The sequence below is a fragment of the Oryctolagus cuniculus genome, chromosome X (genome assembly GCF_964237555.1).
Source record: "Oryctolagus cuniculus chromosome X, mOryCun1.1, whole genome shotgun sequence".
NCBI classification, from domain to species: domain Eukaryota; kingdom Metazoa; phylum Chordata; class Mammalia; order Lagomorpha; family Leporidae; genus Oryctolagus; species Oryctolagus cuniculus.
Window position 1 is genome coordinate 51,043,310 of NC_091453.1, and position 15,232 is coordinate 51,058,541.

The 15,232-nt window shown below is 51.7% G+C and overlaps 1 protein-coding gene across 9 annotated transcripts in view; it reads right to left on the minus strand.

Annotated features, from left to right (window-relative positions):
- Nucleotides 1-2,306: 2,306 nt before the first annotated feature.
- ZMYM3 (zinc finger MYM-type containing 3) overlaps nt 2,307-15,232 on the minus strand; it is a 33,192-nt gene continuing 20,266 nt past the window's right edge. For 4 of the 9 annotated variants that reach the window (XM_051827197.2, XM_008272761.4, XM_008272762.4 and 1 more), the window contains exons 3-25: nt 14,684-14,727; nt 14,289-14,361; nt 13,539-13,833; nt 13,141-13,318; nt 12,575-12,793; nt 12,135-12,285; nt 11,763-11,878; nt 11,514-11,600; nt 11,227-11,377; nt 10,804-10,976; nt 10,420-10,585; nt 9,668-9,762; nt 9,424-9,586; nt 9,049-9,161; nt 8,735-8,909; nt 8,390-8,536; nt 7,472-7,575; nt 7,136-7,304; nt 6,652-6,803; nt 5,972-6,086; nt 4,869-5,123; nt 3,933-4,050; nt 2,307-3,827 (exon numbers count right to left, since the gene is read on the minus strand). In XM_051827197.2, the coding sequence (XP_051683157.1) occupies nt 3,635-3,827; nt 3,933-4,050; nt 4,869-5,123; nt 5,972-6,086; nt 6,652-6,803; nt 7,136-7,304; nt 7,472-7,575; nt 8,390-8,536; nt 8,735-8,909; nt 9,049-9,161; nt 9,424-9,586; nt 9,668-9,762; nt 10,420-10,585; nt 10,804-10,976; nt 11,227-11,377; nt 11,514-11,600; nt 11,763-11,878; nt 12,135-12,285; nt 12,575-12,793; nt 13,141-13,318; nt 13,539-13,833; nt 14,289-14,361; nt 14,684-14,727 (3,452 nt within the window). In that variant the 3' untranslated portion in view covers nt 2,307-3,634. Of the gene's footprint in view, nt 3,828-3,932; nt 4,051-4,868; nt 5,124-5,971; nt 6,087-6,651; nt 6,804-7,135; nt 7,305-7,471; nt 7,576-8,389; nt 8,537-8,734; nt 8,910-9,048; nt 9,162-9,423; nt 9,587-9,667; nt 9,763-10,419; nt 10,586-10,803; nt 10,977-11,226; nt 11,378-11,513; nt 11,601-11,762; nt 11,879-12,134; nt 12,286-12,319; nt 12,794-13,140; nt 13,319-13,538; nt 13,834-14,288; nt 14,362-14,683; nt 14,728-15,232 lie in introns of those variants that run through there. The other 5 variants (XM_051827198.2, XM_070067119.1, XM_070067118.1 and 2 more) reach the window with 2 other exon arrangements.

Consider the following 15,232-nt stretch of genomic DNA (forward strand, 5'->3'; position numbering starts at 1 on the left):
TTGTCTTTCAAATAAGCAAGTGTTTAAAAAATTTATTTGAAAAGCAAAGTTACAGCCGGCGCCGCGGCTCAATAGGCTAATCTTCCACCTACGGGTTCTAGTCCCAGTCGGGGCGCCGGATTCTTTCCTGGTTGCCCCTCTTCCAGGCCAGCTCTCTGCTGTGGCCCGGGAAGGCAATGGAGGATGGCCCAAGTGCTTCCCATGGGAGACCAGAAGCACCTGGCTCCTGCCTTCGGATCAGCACGGTGCGCCAGCCGCAGCGCGCCAGCCGCGGCGGCCATTGAAGAGTGAACTAACGGCAAAAGGAAGACCTTTCTCTCTCTCTCTCTCTCTCTCTCTCACTATCCACTCTGCCTGTCAAAAAAAAAAAAAAAAAAAAGAAGAAGAAGAAGAAGAAAAGAAAAGGGACAGTGATAGAGTCAGAGAGTTTCCATCCTCTGGTTCACTTCTCAATGGCTGGGGCTGGCCCGGCTGTAACTGGGACTTGAGAACTCAAGCCATGTCTCCCAAGTGGATGTCAGCGACCCAACTACTTGAGCCATCAACTGCTGCCTCCCAGGATCTGCTTTAGCAGGAAGCTGGAATCAGGAACACAGCCAAGACTCAAGCCCAGGTACTCTGATATGGGCTATGGGCATCCTAATAGGCATCTTAGCTGCTAAGCCAAATGTCTGCCCCTGAACCCATTTTTTAAAAGCTTTATCTTACTTATTTGAAAGGCAGAAAGACAGAGAGCAAGAGCAAGAGATTCTGTCTGGTGATTTACTCTCCAAATGGCCACAACAGCAGGGGCTGAGCCAGGCCAAAGCCAGGAGCCTAGAACTCCATCTGGGTCTACCACGTGAGCGCCAGGGGCCCAAGTACTTGGGCCATCTTCCACTGCTTTCCCAGGTGCATTGGCAGGGAGCTAGATCAAAAGTGGAGCAGCCAGAACTCAAACTGGGCCTCAAGTGTGCTTCTGACATTGCAAGGTGGTGGCTTTAACCCACTGCACCATGACACTGGTCCCTATTTAATTGTTTAGTATTAATTTTTAAAAATTTATTTCAAAGGCAGAGAGACAGAAATACAGAGATTTTCCATCTGCTAGTTCAATCCCCAAATGCCCACACAGCTGGGACTGGGCCAGGTCAAAGCCAGGGGGCTGGAACTCAATCCAGGCCTCCCACATGGGTGGCAGGGACTCAAGTACTTGAGCCATCACCTGCTGCCTCCCAGGGTGCACAATAGTAGGAACCTAGAATTGAAAGTGGAGCCAGAACTTAAACCTAGACACTCAGATATGGGATGCTGGCAATCCCAAGAGGGATCTTAACCACTGTCCCAAACACCTGCCCCTAAACTCATTTTTTTAGATAAGGCTCAAAAAGGTAGGCCTACCCAATTTTTCATGGCAGAACTGTGGTTAGAAAATGAAGTTTTGGGGTTCTTTCTGCTATGCTGTCATGTTGCATGGTCTCCCACATGGATGTTCCAATGGAGTCTCAAACCCAACATGATCAGAACCTCAACCTAGGACCAACTTCCTTGTACCTCTGCTCAAAGAAAATCCTGAAAACCAAAAAAAGGAAAAAAAAAAAAACCTGCTCATTTCTCAGTTCAAGTTACCTCATTCTCCTAGTCGTCAAGGTTAGAAACCTGAGACCATGCTCAGTGCTTCCCTCTCCTTCAATCCTCACTTCCAGTCAGTCATCAGGCCCTGTAGCCTTGAACTTCAACCTCTATGAAATTTATTTTTAACCCACCTTCTCTCTTCTTTTCTTATCTCCACAGCCTCCACTGAGGCATCAGAATCTCTTAGCCAGACTCCTTCCACTGATCTGCAGGCTTTCAGACATGTCCCAACCCCTCATCCTTCATACTGTTCTAGGGAGCTCCTCCCTAAAGCAACAGATCTCAACCTCAATTCCCTGTTTGAAATGAGTGCCTTATTCCTCTGCTCTCCCATAGCATCATTTATTTCATCCTGCCGGTATTACCGCTAATTGGGTGTTGGTCAGTGCCTCCCCTCACCTAGGGACACGATCTGGTCTAATTAATCTTAGTCTTCTTGGAGGCATACAATCTAGGTCCTTGATGGATGGCTGCTGACTAACCATTTTTGTTCTCTAGTGTTTGGAGACTTCTCATAGAGAGGAAGGCATTCCTGGTGGATTCATTCAGCGAGGTGGATAAGAATGGTTCTCAAACTGAGATGGAACACTTGACTTCCTGCCACTTTGAGAGATTTGAAGTTACCCAGAACTGCTGCTCCATATCCTTACCCCTCCAAACACCGCTCTCCCTCCCCCAGAAAAGGCAAAAAACAATTTTAACTCTTTATTTGAAACAAACAATTCCAGAGACAGAAGGTTAGTCGTGACAACAGCTTCTCACTACAACACAAGGGCGGGCATGGCTCACCGAAGGGACAGGCCAGGTGCCTCAGAACAATATATACAATTTAAACAGTGGCTAAACTGGTGACAGTTATAAAAACACAAAAAAGAGGCTGGGGAACAGCAAAGCCAACAGGGAAAGAACTGGGTACCCCCTTTGCCAGACGCTAAGAGTTTTCTGGGACTATAAAGGCAAGACGGGGAAGAGAGATGTAGGTAGTGGAGGCAGGACCCATGCCCACAGCTCCTCAACTATCCTTTGACCACAGATCCCATCCTGCACGACCCAGGCCCCTACAAGCTTGGCCTGGCTCTTATGAGCAAGATGCATACGAGTCGGTGTCCCTCCTCCCCCGTCTGGGAGCCTAAAACAAGAGCAGGAAACCCAGCCCCAAGCCAGGTCAGAAGGTAGTTTTTGCCTTGGGAGCTCTGTCCACTGAACTAAAGGGAGGCTGTTACAGAGGGGGCTAAGCGTGTTGACACCATGGCTCATGCCAACCTAAGATGGCAGAGAGAGACAAACACGTAAACCAAGGGGATAAGAGTCTGCACAACAGGAATCTGCTTCCTGTACTTTAAGAGTCATTCTCTGCCTTTGAGGAAAAGAAAGCATTTGTAAATTTTTTTTAACTGGAGCACCAAGGTTTGGCGCTTGTAAGGGTGGGATGGTGAGGGGACATGGTGATGAGAGGGTGCCAACAAATCAATTATCTTGCAGGAGGGGAAGAGTGCCCAAGGTCTGTGTTTTAGGTAGATGGTCCCCTCAACATTTGTTCATCATTTCTTCCATGCCTTTCAGACAAGACCCTTTCACGAGGTACTGGGGAAGACTAGAGAAGGGATTGGGCACAGGGCAGAGAAGGCAGCTGGGTTCTTCCCTAGGTCAGACCCAGGAAGAAGGGGCTTTGCCTAAGCAGGATGGGTCAGGAAACCCAAAGCCAACAGGATCACCAGAGCTGTTAACACTCTACCCAGAGTCTGGCCCCAGAAGGGGTTTACTCTGAAGCATAACGAAAATGGGCTAGCTGGCTTTTGCCCATCACCGGGAGTACAGAAGACTGGGGCCCCATGGTTATCAAGTGGTATGGAAGGAGGTAAGAGCCAGGGGTTTCAAGGGAAGGTAGGGAACAGGTGAGTAGAAAGGAGTAGTCAGGGCCCTTCAGAATGAGTAGCCTTGGTTCCTGGGCCAGTCCCTCTGTGGGACAAGGCCACAGGACAGACATGATGTGAAAGATGGACACGGATGGCACATGGGCTCAGTCCAGGTCTTCATCCCCAGGACGGCCCAGTTCCTCATAAATCTCACGCACAGCCAGAATGCGATTGAGCATGCTCTCCAACATGCTGCGGTCCATGGGGATCACAGAATACCAGAGAGGTGACTCAGCGATGCAGGACCGCTCAGGTTGTAGGTAGAACACATCATTTCGAGTCCGGAGGCTTTCAGGACTATAACGGTGGCAGGGGAGTGGTAGGACAGAAGATCAGTACCAAGGTCAAGTAGATCCCTTGGGTCCCCGGGCTAAGGCCATTCCTACAAACCTGCCAACTTACCATTTTGAAAGATAGAATTCATAGAACTTGACAGGGCAGCGGAGGGGATTCATGCGGTTTTCACGCTGCTCTAAGATAGGAGTTTCATCTTCTCTCTTCCGTTTCCCAGGACCTGTGTCTGCAGGAGAGGAAAAAGAGCCAGACTCATTCAGAGCAACAGGCTCAAGAAGCCACCTCTAAGAGGTGGCCCAGAGGGAGGCCTCAGGACACAAAAATACAATCTCATGAAGAAATAAAGGCAGAAGAGCCAGTCAGTCTCTCCGCAGCAACCCAACATCCTGTAGGGTGTTGCTCTCCAGCCCCACCCGGTTCTCACTGCCAAAGACTCTATAATCTCCCCCAAGCTGATTTCTTGAGGAGGTGATCTCAGAAGTTATACAAACAAGCTGATAAAAACAGACCCTATTTGCGAGGCTGGACTTGCCTTCTGGGACAAGGCAGTGATGGCCCCAATCTCTTGTGCATTAGTGGAGGTTGAGGCACGGGCCCAGGAAGGGACCTGGGAAACTGCACTCAAACGGGACAGAATTCCGAGACCAGAAAGAATGGAAACCAAGGTGCAGCCCCTGTTATGCCTGTTGGCAAAGAATTGCAGAAAGCCTGTCATTCATGCTGTCAACTCTCCTGTGCAGTGAAACACATCCAACAGCTCCCTACCAGCCTGCCACCCCCAAAACTTAGGAAAGCAAGTCAATAGCCCTGAAAAAAGGAAAGGTGGGAAACAGGCAGCCGAGTGACCTCCTATTTGTGCAGGAGCCACTGCCCATCAGATAGAAGGGCTGACCATTTCCACCTTTTGCAAACACAGGAAGGGAAGGAGAGGGAAGCTAGTAGCAAAGGAGAGGGCCAACTAGGGCAGGTACAGTGGGTTACGGTGGGGCATGGGAAGGGAAAGCAGAGAAGGGGGCAAAAACAAAGCAGGGGGCAGCCTCATACCTCGCCCTTTCCTCTGGCGGACTGGGGCATAGTAGCGGATGCTCACCACCTTGGTGGTGCCCCGAGGGGTGGTACACTTGCGGGACTGCCGTACCACATTGGTGAAGGAGAGCTGCATGTGTTCCTCAGCTGTCTGCAGCCCAAAAAACTTAGTGTTGAAGAACATGAGGGTGTTGAGAAGGACAAAGGGTGAGTAGACCCCCAGCTGCTTACACTCCCAGAGGTGCTCTTCCTCCACTCGGGAGAACACCGTATCTGCAATGGACAAGCGGAAGAGGCCGGTGAGGAGGGATGGACTCCCCAAACCCAGCTGCTCCTGATCCTGGTCATCCTCTCCCAAGCGTTTACCACGCGATTCTTGTTGGGTTACATGACTGCTGGCTCCAAGGCCTTGACCCCGCCACTCCACCACCACATGGTAGGATTGGGCCACTGTCTTTTCACATACAGTCCTGAATTGCTTACTGAGGAGGACACATTCTGAGAAATGTGTTGCGAGGTGATTTTGTGGACATCATTGACTACACTCACACACACACACTTGCACGGTCTAGCCTATAGCACACCTAGACTATGTGGTAGAACCTCCTGCTCCCAGGCTACAAACCTGTTTGGCATGTTACTATACTGAAGGCTGTAGGTAACTGTAACACAATGGTCAGTATGACACCCTTAGGTGACAGGAATTTTTCCGTTCCCTTACAGTCTTAAGGGACTACTGTCACATATGGGGTCTGGTATGGACCTAAGTGTTGTTATGTAGCACCTAACTGTAGTTTTGCACCTGTGTAGGCAGGGGGATGTTAAAGCCTCGAGCAGCCCCACAACTTCCTTTTGGTTTCTTTTTTCACTTACCACCCAAACCCAGTCCACCTTGTTCTGGTCCCAGAGATAGCTTTTCAGGCCCAAGTCTTGATCCCCTCCTCATGTTTAAGGACATGGGTTCCTGCTCCTCTAACTCCAAACCCTAAGGTATCTAGTTTGTGCTTCTGCCCTCAGACCCCTTATGAAGAATGGCTGACCAAAATGCACAGGACTCTTGGAATGACATAAGGGAAGGATGGAGGAAAGGGTGTAGGGGTTGCTAAGTCCCCATCCCTTACTGTTGGGGAGGAGTGTGGGCTGCCAGGTACTCAGAGACTTGTTGAGTTCTTGAACAAAAGTCAGGTAGTAAAGGTCTGTGAAAATGTTCACCATTCGGTTATTTTCCAGCAAGTACTGCAGAAAGAAAAACAGACACATGTAAAGCCAGACTTTAGGTCTTAGAGGAAAGACAACTAGGCTGAACACTGCAGGGCACGGAGTCCTTGATAATTAGCACGCAATGGGAGACAGTTGCCTGACTGGGTGGCCCTGAGTGCTTTCTTCCTGCCGTACCCAGCACTCAAAAGCCCTGAGGCTTTGCTGCAAGAGGAGATGGTCTTTAGAAGCTAGCCCGCACCTCCCACCCAGCACCCCACCCCAGCCATCAGGTGACACATGGCTGACCTCTCCCCATGGGAATTAGGCATTACGCCACCTCTCAAGGAGCCCAGCTTAAGGGTTACAAAAGGGACCCAGACAGCAGTGAATTCTGCTCCTTGGTCAACAGTCCTGGAATGCAGCTTTGATTTGGGAAGAATGTTGGCATCTCATGTTCTCTCTGGACTGGGAGAATAAAGGCAAGCTGCTAGCTTGGAGTCAGAGACAAGATAAGATCAGGGAGGAGGGCAGAAGCATTTCTGGTAGGGTCCTGCCTGCTATGTTGAAAGTGACAGGAAGTGAGGTGGTGTGCGAGGAGTACCTGCTGGATGCCAAGACACAGATAGTAGATACTGTCAGGTTCATATCGTTCACCATTCGGTCGAGTGATTTCTCTCACAAACTGAGCCAGGCCATAGTTGAGCTCAGCAGCTGAGCAGGCGAGAATATCCTCTTTGATACGCATGGGTTTGGCTGCAGTGATATGTGGTAGAGGTGGGTGGATTAAGAAAACTCTACTTGGAGAATCTCACTTAGCTCCATCACCATTAATCTCTTCTTCCTTTAGTCACACTTACTCCTGAACAAACCCACCAATTACAAAAAGGGCCCTCAGCCCCCAACCTAGGCAGTATGTCCCTTTCATCTACACCTCCTCCTCACCTTCACAGGGTACCCTGAAGCAACCACACCTTTATCACTCCTAGACATCTTCAGCTGAATCTCAGATCCAGCCCCTTTCCCCTTCCCCTCCTCCACCTCCTCCTCATCTTCCTGGTCTCTGCCTTCCTCCCCTGGGAGCTTACGGCCAAAGCGCAGCTCATCACCCTTGCTGGTCTCTCCATTGGCATATTTTGATTGCACCCAGCACTTCCAAGCATTGACACCATACGAATAGTTGAGTCCAGTACAGCTAGGCTGACTACTCATGGAGTCCCGAGAACAGCTTTCCGAAAGCACCAGCCGTTTTTGACCCTGAAGGGAAAGAGAAAGGATGGGGATGGCAGAGGCAGGGTCGGAGCACCACGGAAGGTAGTTGAGACAGTGATTACCACCAGGGGACTGATGCTTGGCTCCAAAAGCACTCCTTCCCCTTTGGGCCTCCAGCCTTCTTTGGTGTATACAGTAGCTCCAGCCCTTACCTTCCTCATGGTTCGGGGAAGGTCTTGTTCAGTAGACACATCCTCAGGCCCTACCAGGCCACAATCAAAGAGGAAGTCTACACTGGGGTTAATGTCCAAAGGATCTAAAAGAAAGGAAAGGAAGAAGAAATCAATTGCTTGAGATCTCAGCTCCGTAGTTCTCCCATCCCATCCCTGCTACTTGCCCACTTGACTCAAGATGAAACTCTCAGGGGCCGGCTTTGTGGCACAGCAGGTAAAGCTGCCGCCTGCAATGCTGGCATTCCATATGGGCGCCAGTTCGAGTCCCGGCTGCTCTGCTTCCAATCCAGCTCTCTACTAATGGCCTAGGAAAATCAGCAGAGCATGGCCCAAGTGCTTAGGCCCCTGCGCCCACATGGCAAACCTGAAAGAAGCTCCTGGTTCCTGGCTTTGGCCTGGCCCAGCCCAGGCTATTGCAGCCATTCGGGGAGTGAACCAGCGGATAGAAGATCTCCCTCCTCTCTCTGTCTCTCCTCTCTTTGGAATTCTGACTTTCACATTAAAAAAAAAAAAGATGAGCCTCTCAGCTTCAGAGGACTCAGCAGGAACCAGCAACACTACACCAAAAAATGCAGTCAGAGGCACAAAAACACAACACATTCCCAACATGTGTTGAACACTATTGAACTGTACACTAATATGGTGAAAATGGTAACTTTTGTATTTTCTTTTTTTTCAACCATAAAAGTCATGTAAAAGCCTCAGAAACACAAAAAACAAGACTCAGAAGTCTAAATTGGCATACTGGTCCTGGTATTTCTGGCACTACCCCTTGGGAGGGTTTTCTATCTTAGGGCCACAATTTAGGGTCATGCTCAGCTGTCACATGAGTAAAATTCCCTTTCTGATGGCACAAATGCTACCAAACTCAGAGGACATGCCTTGAATCCTACTCACTCTTAGGGAAGTCTGCCTCCAAGTCTTGCCCAGGCTCATCCAAGACATTGGCCATCTTGACGGCCATGGCCAGGACATCATCTCGAGCAGGCCCAAACAGGTCACAGTCTTCCAGAAGTCCCTCTGCACTCTGGTTACTCACAAGATCTGGGAGGCAGAGAAGATGATACAATGGCTGCAGCTCCTACCTACCACCTTCACAGGCCTTTAAGGGCTGATCCCAACTATCGCCCTCCCTCCCCCACCCCGATTCCACTGGGCACTGAGATCACCACTTTCCACCCCCTTAGGCAGAGACAGACTGGTAGCACCCTGTCTCCCTCATCACCACTGTCCATGGCATACCACAAAGGTCAGATGAGGCCTTGTCTAATTCCTCAGCCTCTGCAATCATTTCTGCCATAGCCAGGATGTCAGCCTCCAAAGGGTTGGAAGGGATCTTCACCTTCAGCTCCTCAATGGTCTCCACAATCTTGTCTGTGCTCTCCAAGGTAGTAGGCAAGAACATGGGCACAGGCACCTGGAAGCACGAATCCCAACTAAAAGCCAAGAACCACAGCAGCAGACTAGAGGGGCTGCTGATGAGAGTAGGGGGAAAGGGTAGGTCTCATCCTGAAAGGGCAAAGGAGGACCCGGCCAGGAAGGGCAAGGAAACTTACCGGGATAGGCATGGAGAAAGGCACAGGGACTTTCTGGCAGTACAAATGCATAGGCACTGGCACAAAGATGGGCACTGGGATGGGCAGCACAATCACTTGTGGCTTCCACTCTTCTGTTGACAAGAAAGGAGTCTTCTCAGAGCCTCTGCTAGACAGGTCACATCTGACCTAGGACCTGATGCTTGCTTGTCATCCCTAAAAGCTCTCACATGTGCTCAGTGAACCAAAGGTGGAGAGATCATTCTGGGATTCCAGTACAACTATGTACATGATATGTCAACCACCTCAGAAATTCCCTTGTCTGGCTCCTAGAAATGAGGGTGAAGGCCTAGGACTCTGGAATGCAGCTTGTGACATCAAGGCACTCTGGCTCACCTGTCTGACTTCCTTTGGACTTCATTTCCACCTTGCAGGAGACTCCTCGATTCTGCATCAGTGGCTTACACATGGCAGCTTTGTTTTTGCGGGGTGTAGCTGGGGGAGGTGGGGGTGGAGGAGGGGTGGGGGTTGTTGGAGTTGACCTGGTCTTCGCAGGGATCTGTAGAGACAAAGGACTGTTAGTGCTGCCAACTACTGTACCCTCCTCTGAGCCTGTCCTCCCCTTGGCTTTTGCCCCTACCTTGCCCAAATTCCCATTTTCCTCTGGGGTCCTCAATGTGTTGTTCTCCACTTTGGTTTGAGAGGGTGTCTGGGGCTTTGATTCAGGAGACTGACCTGTGGATGAAAACAAATGAATGCCCTCACCTGAAGAAGGAGCTGACTATTTTCCTCACCCCTCTTCCAAGAGAACGTCTTTAAAAGGTACCCCAAATAGAAACTGCAAATCTAGGATTTCCCCTCATCATGAGCCCAGTTCTAGTCTCCTCTAGGCCCCAGCAACAGTAGCTAGGGAGAGTCTTTACTCCTGGCAGCTAAGTAGAATGAAATATTACATTTCTCCCCAAACCTCCCACTTTGAGTTCTTCCATTGAGATGGCTCTCGGGAGTTTGATATCCCTGGAGTTGTAGGGGAGCTAAGCTAACATTCTAGAAATAACAGAAGTCTTCAGTCTCACCAAAGGCAGAGCTTATGCTGACATGTCCTTCTTTCTGAAAACTAACTACAACCCCTGCAAGATTCCCTCCTATTTGTGGAGGCCTCCACTCCCTAAAAACATATCTTTTACAGAAAATCAATAGGATCTCATGCAGAAGTTTTAAACAAGACTCCCCCTAGATACGTGCAGGGTCCAGAAGTTAAAAGAGAGCACAGTACCGGTAGCTCTGGCCAGGGAGGAGGAGCACGGAACAGGGGAAGAAGAAAGGGGCTGGGCCTACAATTATAAGAGTCCAAGCCAGTTCTGGCAGAGTGTGCCCCTGCCCGGGACTCACTGTTCAGGAGGCTCTCGGGCCCACTCTGGGTATCCAGGTTGGGTTGGTTCTGCTGGCTGTAGAAGCGCAGCAGACATTGTTGGTTGCAGAAATGACGGATCTGCCCACGCCAGTGGATGGTCTCCAGCAGCTTCCCCTGGCGCTTACAGGCATGGCACCGGGCAGCCTGAAGGTGTCAACAGGATGGTCAGACCTGCCTCCCTAAAATGTGCTGGGTCCCTTCCCCTGGGATAAGTCATGTTCCTCCCCTTGGAGACTGGGTCAACTTGCAAACTGGAGATTGGCTCCCGTCCCTGGAGATCTGCCCATGTCCCAGCCCCAGTACCACAGTCCATGCTCCCTGCCACCCTCTTCCCTCCTTTTGAAAGTGCTGACCCACCTTACCTTACAATACCATAGCAGGTACTTGCTCTTACAGTCCTCACTGCAAAAGTCCCAGGTGCTGCCATCCAGCTGCTCAGTAACCCCACGCTGGCAGGTTTGGGAGCAGTAAGTGCAAGTGATGCAGCACAAGCCCAGCTTCTTGGTGAAGTCTTGCTTATATAGCAACACACAGCCTGGGAAGAGAAGAGCAAAAAAAGAGTCCAGAGATAGAGGGCCTGAGATGCAACCTTTTCAAGGCACTATACTTGGAACCTCTCTGTAAACAGCCCCTGGTGCCCAAGGCCTCAGGACAGACAAATGTAGAGCATCCGGCGGAGAAGGTCCTGCCCCCATAGACCACTTTTCAAGCTTTCTCCCTTCTCTGCCCTTCTTTCTCCCTGGCTAGGAGGCACAGAGTCTTCTCGCCCTTCCCCATTCCCTTACCTTCACTGCAGAAGCTCTTCTCCACCCCACTGAATCGGAGTTTCTCGTGCAGGAGTTTCTCCTGCCGGCAATGCTCGCACTGGGACACCACACCCCGAAGCCGTTTGAAATCCTCACAGCAATCACGGCAGCAGAACTGGAACACCTGGTCCTGAGATGGGGGCACAGGGTGGGGAGGACAGGGCTGTGACATCTGAACCTGGCAGGAGCCAAGCGGAAGGACCCCTTCAGACAGACAGATGCCTGGTCATGTGGCTAGACGTCGGGGAGTGGGTTAGGGGTCTTACCTGCCAGTCCAAGACCTCAGGCTTGCCACTGAAGAGGCTGTGGCAGTAGTGACAGCTCAGGTGAATGCCCCCCTCAGGGCTTGTGCGCTGGAGGGAAGGAAGACAAGTAAGGGAGGGGCGAGATGTGTGCGGTGGTAGTGGGCAGGGGCATCAGGCTTGTAATTTGCTCTGCCCAGGCCTACCTACCCCAATTTTCCTTCCCTTTCTATGTTGCTACACCCTTTATCCCTGGTCCAGGGTTTGGAGTACCTGGAACTTGGTCCAGCAGCTGGGGCTGCAGAACTGGTAGACTGTGCGGTCAACCTTGTTGTAGTAACAGGGGTCAGAGAGGCTGCGGCGGCAGAAGCTGCAGGGTCGGGGAGGGCCTGGGGCATAGAGAGAGAGAGAGGAGAGAGAGGAGAAAGAGAAAGAGAAAGAGAGAGAGAGGAAGACGAGAAGCAGAGAGCGAGAAAGAAGAGAGAGCACACAGAAGGTGTAAGGCAGTGCAGAGATGGAACAGAAAACCCACGGGAAGATGTGGTTGGGCTGAGGTCGGGCAGCAGGGATTACTTTAAAAGAGGGGAGTATGGGAGGTAGAAGGAAGGCTGGCAGGGGTCTCAAAGAAGAGGGCTTTGCACCTACCAGTGAGCCCTGCCTGCTTCACTTTGTAAGAAGTGGTACAGCACAGGGAACAGAACAGGCTGGTCTTGCCATTCCGATCCACATGTGATAGCATCTCAAAGTTCTTACACAGGGTCTTGCACCAGACACAGGGGTACACACGTGTGTTTTTCTGTGAGGATGGGGAAGGAGAGGCTGAGGCTGGATTTGTCCCTTCACTTTTATTTTTTTTAAATTTTTTAAACATATATTTCAGGCATACAAAAAAGTATAGATGATGATATAACAAAGACCTGTGTATCCACCAGCCAGCTTCAAAAATAAAACATAACAGATACAATTGAAACCCCCTTTATTTATTTTATTTCTCCCAGCCTCGACCCTGTCAGGCACCTTTATTTATCACCCAAGGACCACACCCCCTTCCACAGCCCTCTAATGCACTACTCCCTCGGCCCCACCTTCTTGTATGCCCCCAAGCAGGTTGTGTTGCAGAACCGCTTTTGTTGGCCCTCGTGGAAGAGGAGCTCGGGGCCAGGGCTCCCCGTCTTGGAGTAGATGTAAGCCCCGCACTGGTCACAACAGTTGGTTTTCAGTCCCTTGTTGGCGCGGAATTTGGAGAAGCAGGAATCGCTGCAGAGCCGGTGCACCACGCTGCCGTTGCTGACCTCATGCAGAACCTGCCACACACACACACACATCCTGAGCTAGGGCTGGGCCACCACCGCCCACCCAATTGCAAGGACGGTCCCCACCTCACCCTACACCTTCACAGCAGACAGTGGGCCCAGGGACCCCCCAACCTGTACATCAGGCTGCCGGCTTGAAGGTGAGGTCCTGGGAGGCAAAGGAAGGCCAGCTGCGTACATCCTGGAGAAGCTCTCTCCTTGAATAAGCTCCCTCATGATGGCTGCCTTTCCTCCCCACTCCCCTTTTCCACAGGGCCTGGGCCCTGCAGCCCCAGGACTGGAGGCGCAGATCAGGGCTGGCCAGGCTCTGTAAATCAGCCCCCAGTGAGAGTCCTCACCTCTCCGGTCTTCTGGCAAATGCTGCAGCGAGTGGCATCAGCTGGATCCCCAGACTGGGGGAGTGGGCGCTGCTGCTGGGCCTCGTACAGAGAGAGACAGACGGATGTGCAGAACTCATGGAAGGAACCTCCGGAACCGGTCTGCGCCACAACCGACTCCTTGGTGTTCCAGATCTCCCTAGAGGTGGGAACAGAATTGAATATTCACCCCAGACCACTTTCGTGTTTCAGCAGCTCCCATGATGACCACAGAGCCAGATACTCTCTGACTCCCCTCCCTAAACTGCTTTCTTGCCCAGCTCCGTTCTGCCAGGTTCCTGCCAAAACATTGTCTTACCCATAACTCTGATCCCTGTCCCTCCCCCTACCACACCTCCCCATCCAGGGCCCTCACGCACTTCTTGCAGAAGGTACAGGTCTTTTTGCCTGAGGGCTTCTTGGAAAAAGTGGTGAGACAGGAGGAAGAGCAGAAGAGTTGAGGCAGCCCCTTCCGCTGATAGGCAGTCTGCCCCTTCTGCAGTGGTGTCCGGCAGTGTGCACAAGTCATCTTGGTGCCCACTGAGGAGCGCCCAGCCCTCTGTGCCACACTGGAGCGTAGGGACATGCGAGGAGAACGCCGGGGCCGGAATGGTACAAAGTCCTCATCATTGGGATCATCTACCATGGCATCAGAATCCTCATCTGACACTGGAACTGAGGAAGGGGGTGCAGGGGGGCGGGTAGTGAGAACAGGCCACCAGAACAGGTCCCGGCCACTTCATGAGCCAGACCAAGTCACTTCAGTCCTGATGCTGGGATTCCTGTTGCTCTGGCCTCTACCTCCCCACCCCCATTACCTTGGTATCTTAAGCCACTGGTGACTCTGGCCCTTGGTTGCTCTGTAATCTCCCAGGGAGGGGCTCCCAATGAGAAGATTGGGGACAGGGATGACACAGCTGAAACCGGAAACTCTCCACTCTCCCTGCTCTTGTTTTCAATTTCCCCCACTGCCCCTAGTTCCCATGCCAACCCATAGCGGAGACAGGCACTTCACACTCTGCGTGGAGAGAGACTACAGGAGCTAGCGGCTCCACGCCCTGCCATCTCCCAATTCGGGCTCTTTTCCACACCCACAATTTCCAGGTCACACTTCCTCCAATCCTACTCACTGCTCTCAGTGGAATCCACAACCTCAGGTTTGGGAGGCTCTGCTCTTCTAACGCGCTCGCTTCTCTTCTGTACCTTGGAAACACGGGAGGGGTGGAAAGCTGACACCAGGGCCAGGCTAACACTAGTTATGAGGGTTGGAGGGGGGACAGGAGATGGGAGATGGGAGGGAGGCTGAGAGTAGGACCCTTGGCCCAGCCTCAGGAGGAGGGGAGGAAAGGAGGCTGGAGTTTCTCCTCAAGAAGCAGTAGACCCACAGCTCCCTCCTCCCTCCCTCCTCCTAACTCTCCTTGCATACCCTCTCCACATAACAACATCTGGGAGGGAAAATGAAGGGTCTGTCCTTCCCAGAGCTATAGGGGGAACCAGACTCCTTGCAATCCCCTCCCCCTCTCACCCTCTCTGGCGGCTTCTCACTTGCCTTCCCAGTCAGGCCATCTCCTGCAAAGGAAGCAGAAGGCAGCCTAAATCTTGCGCCTGCCCTCACCACCCCCTCCCCAGCCCAACCCCCACCTCCATTCCTGGGGAAGAACTTACTCAAAACTGAAAGGAAAAACTCGAGTGCCTGTGGCTTCTTGGGGCCCTTCTCAGGGTTACCTCAGGCTCTGTACTAAGTGGGGTAGGGGGGCAGGGCGTGCAGCTAACCTCCATGAAAAAGGAATCCTACCCTTTCCACCAGCTGTCTGTCCCAATCGTTGGGAGTGAAGGAAGCACAGGTAAACACACCTTTCATTAAGAATTTTCTGTTTTGCCAACAAAACCAAAGGCAACCACCCAAAGGTAGCAAGAGGAAAGGGGAGCACCAGTGTATGGGAAGGTGCCCCTGGACTTGGGTGGTTATATAAGTCCCCAGTCCCCCTGGTCACAGCCTGCAGGCATACCACTAGCACCAGAACAGGGCAAAAGCTAGAGTGTCTCAAGTCCCGGCTGTCCCTCCCCTCCCAAA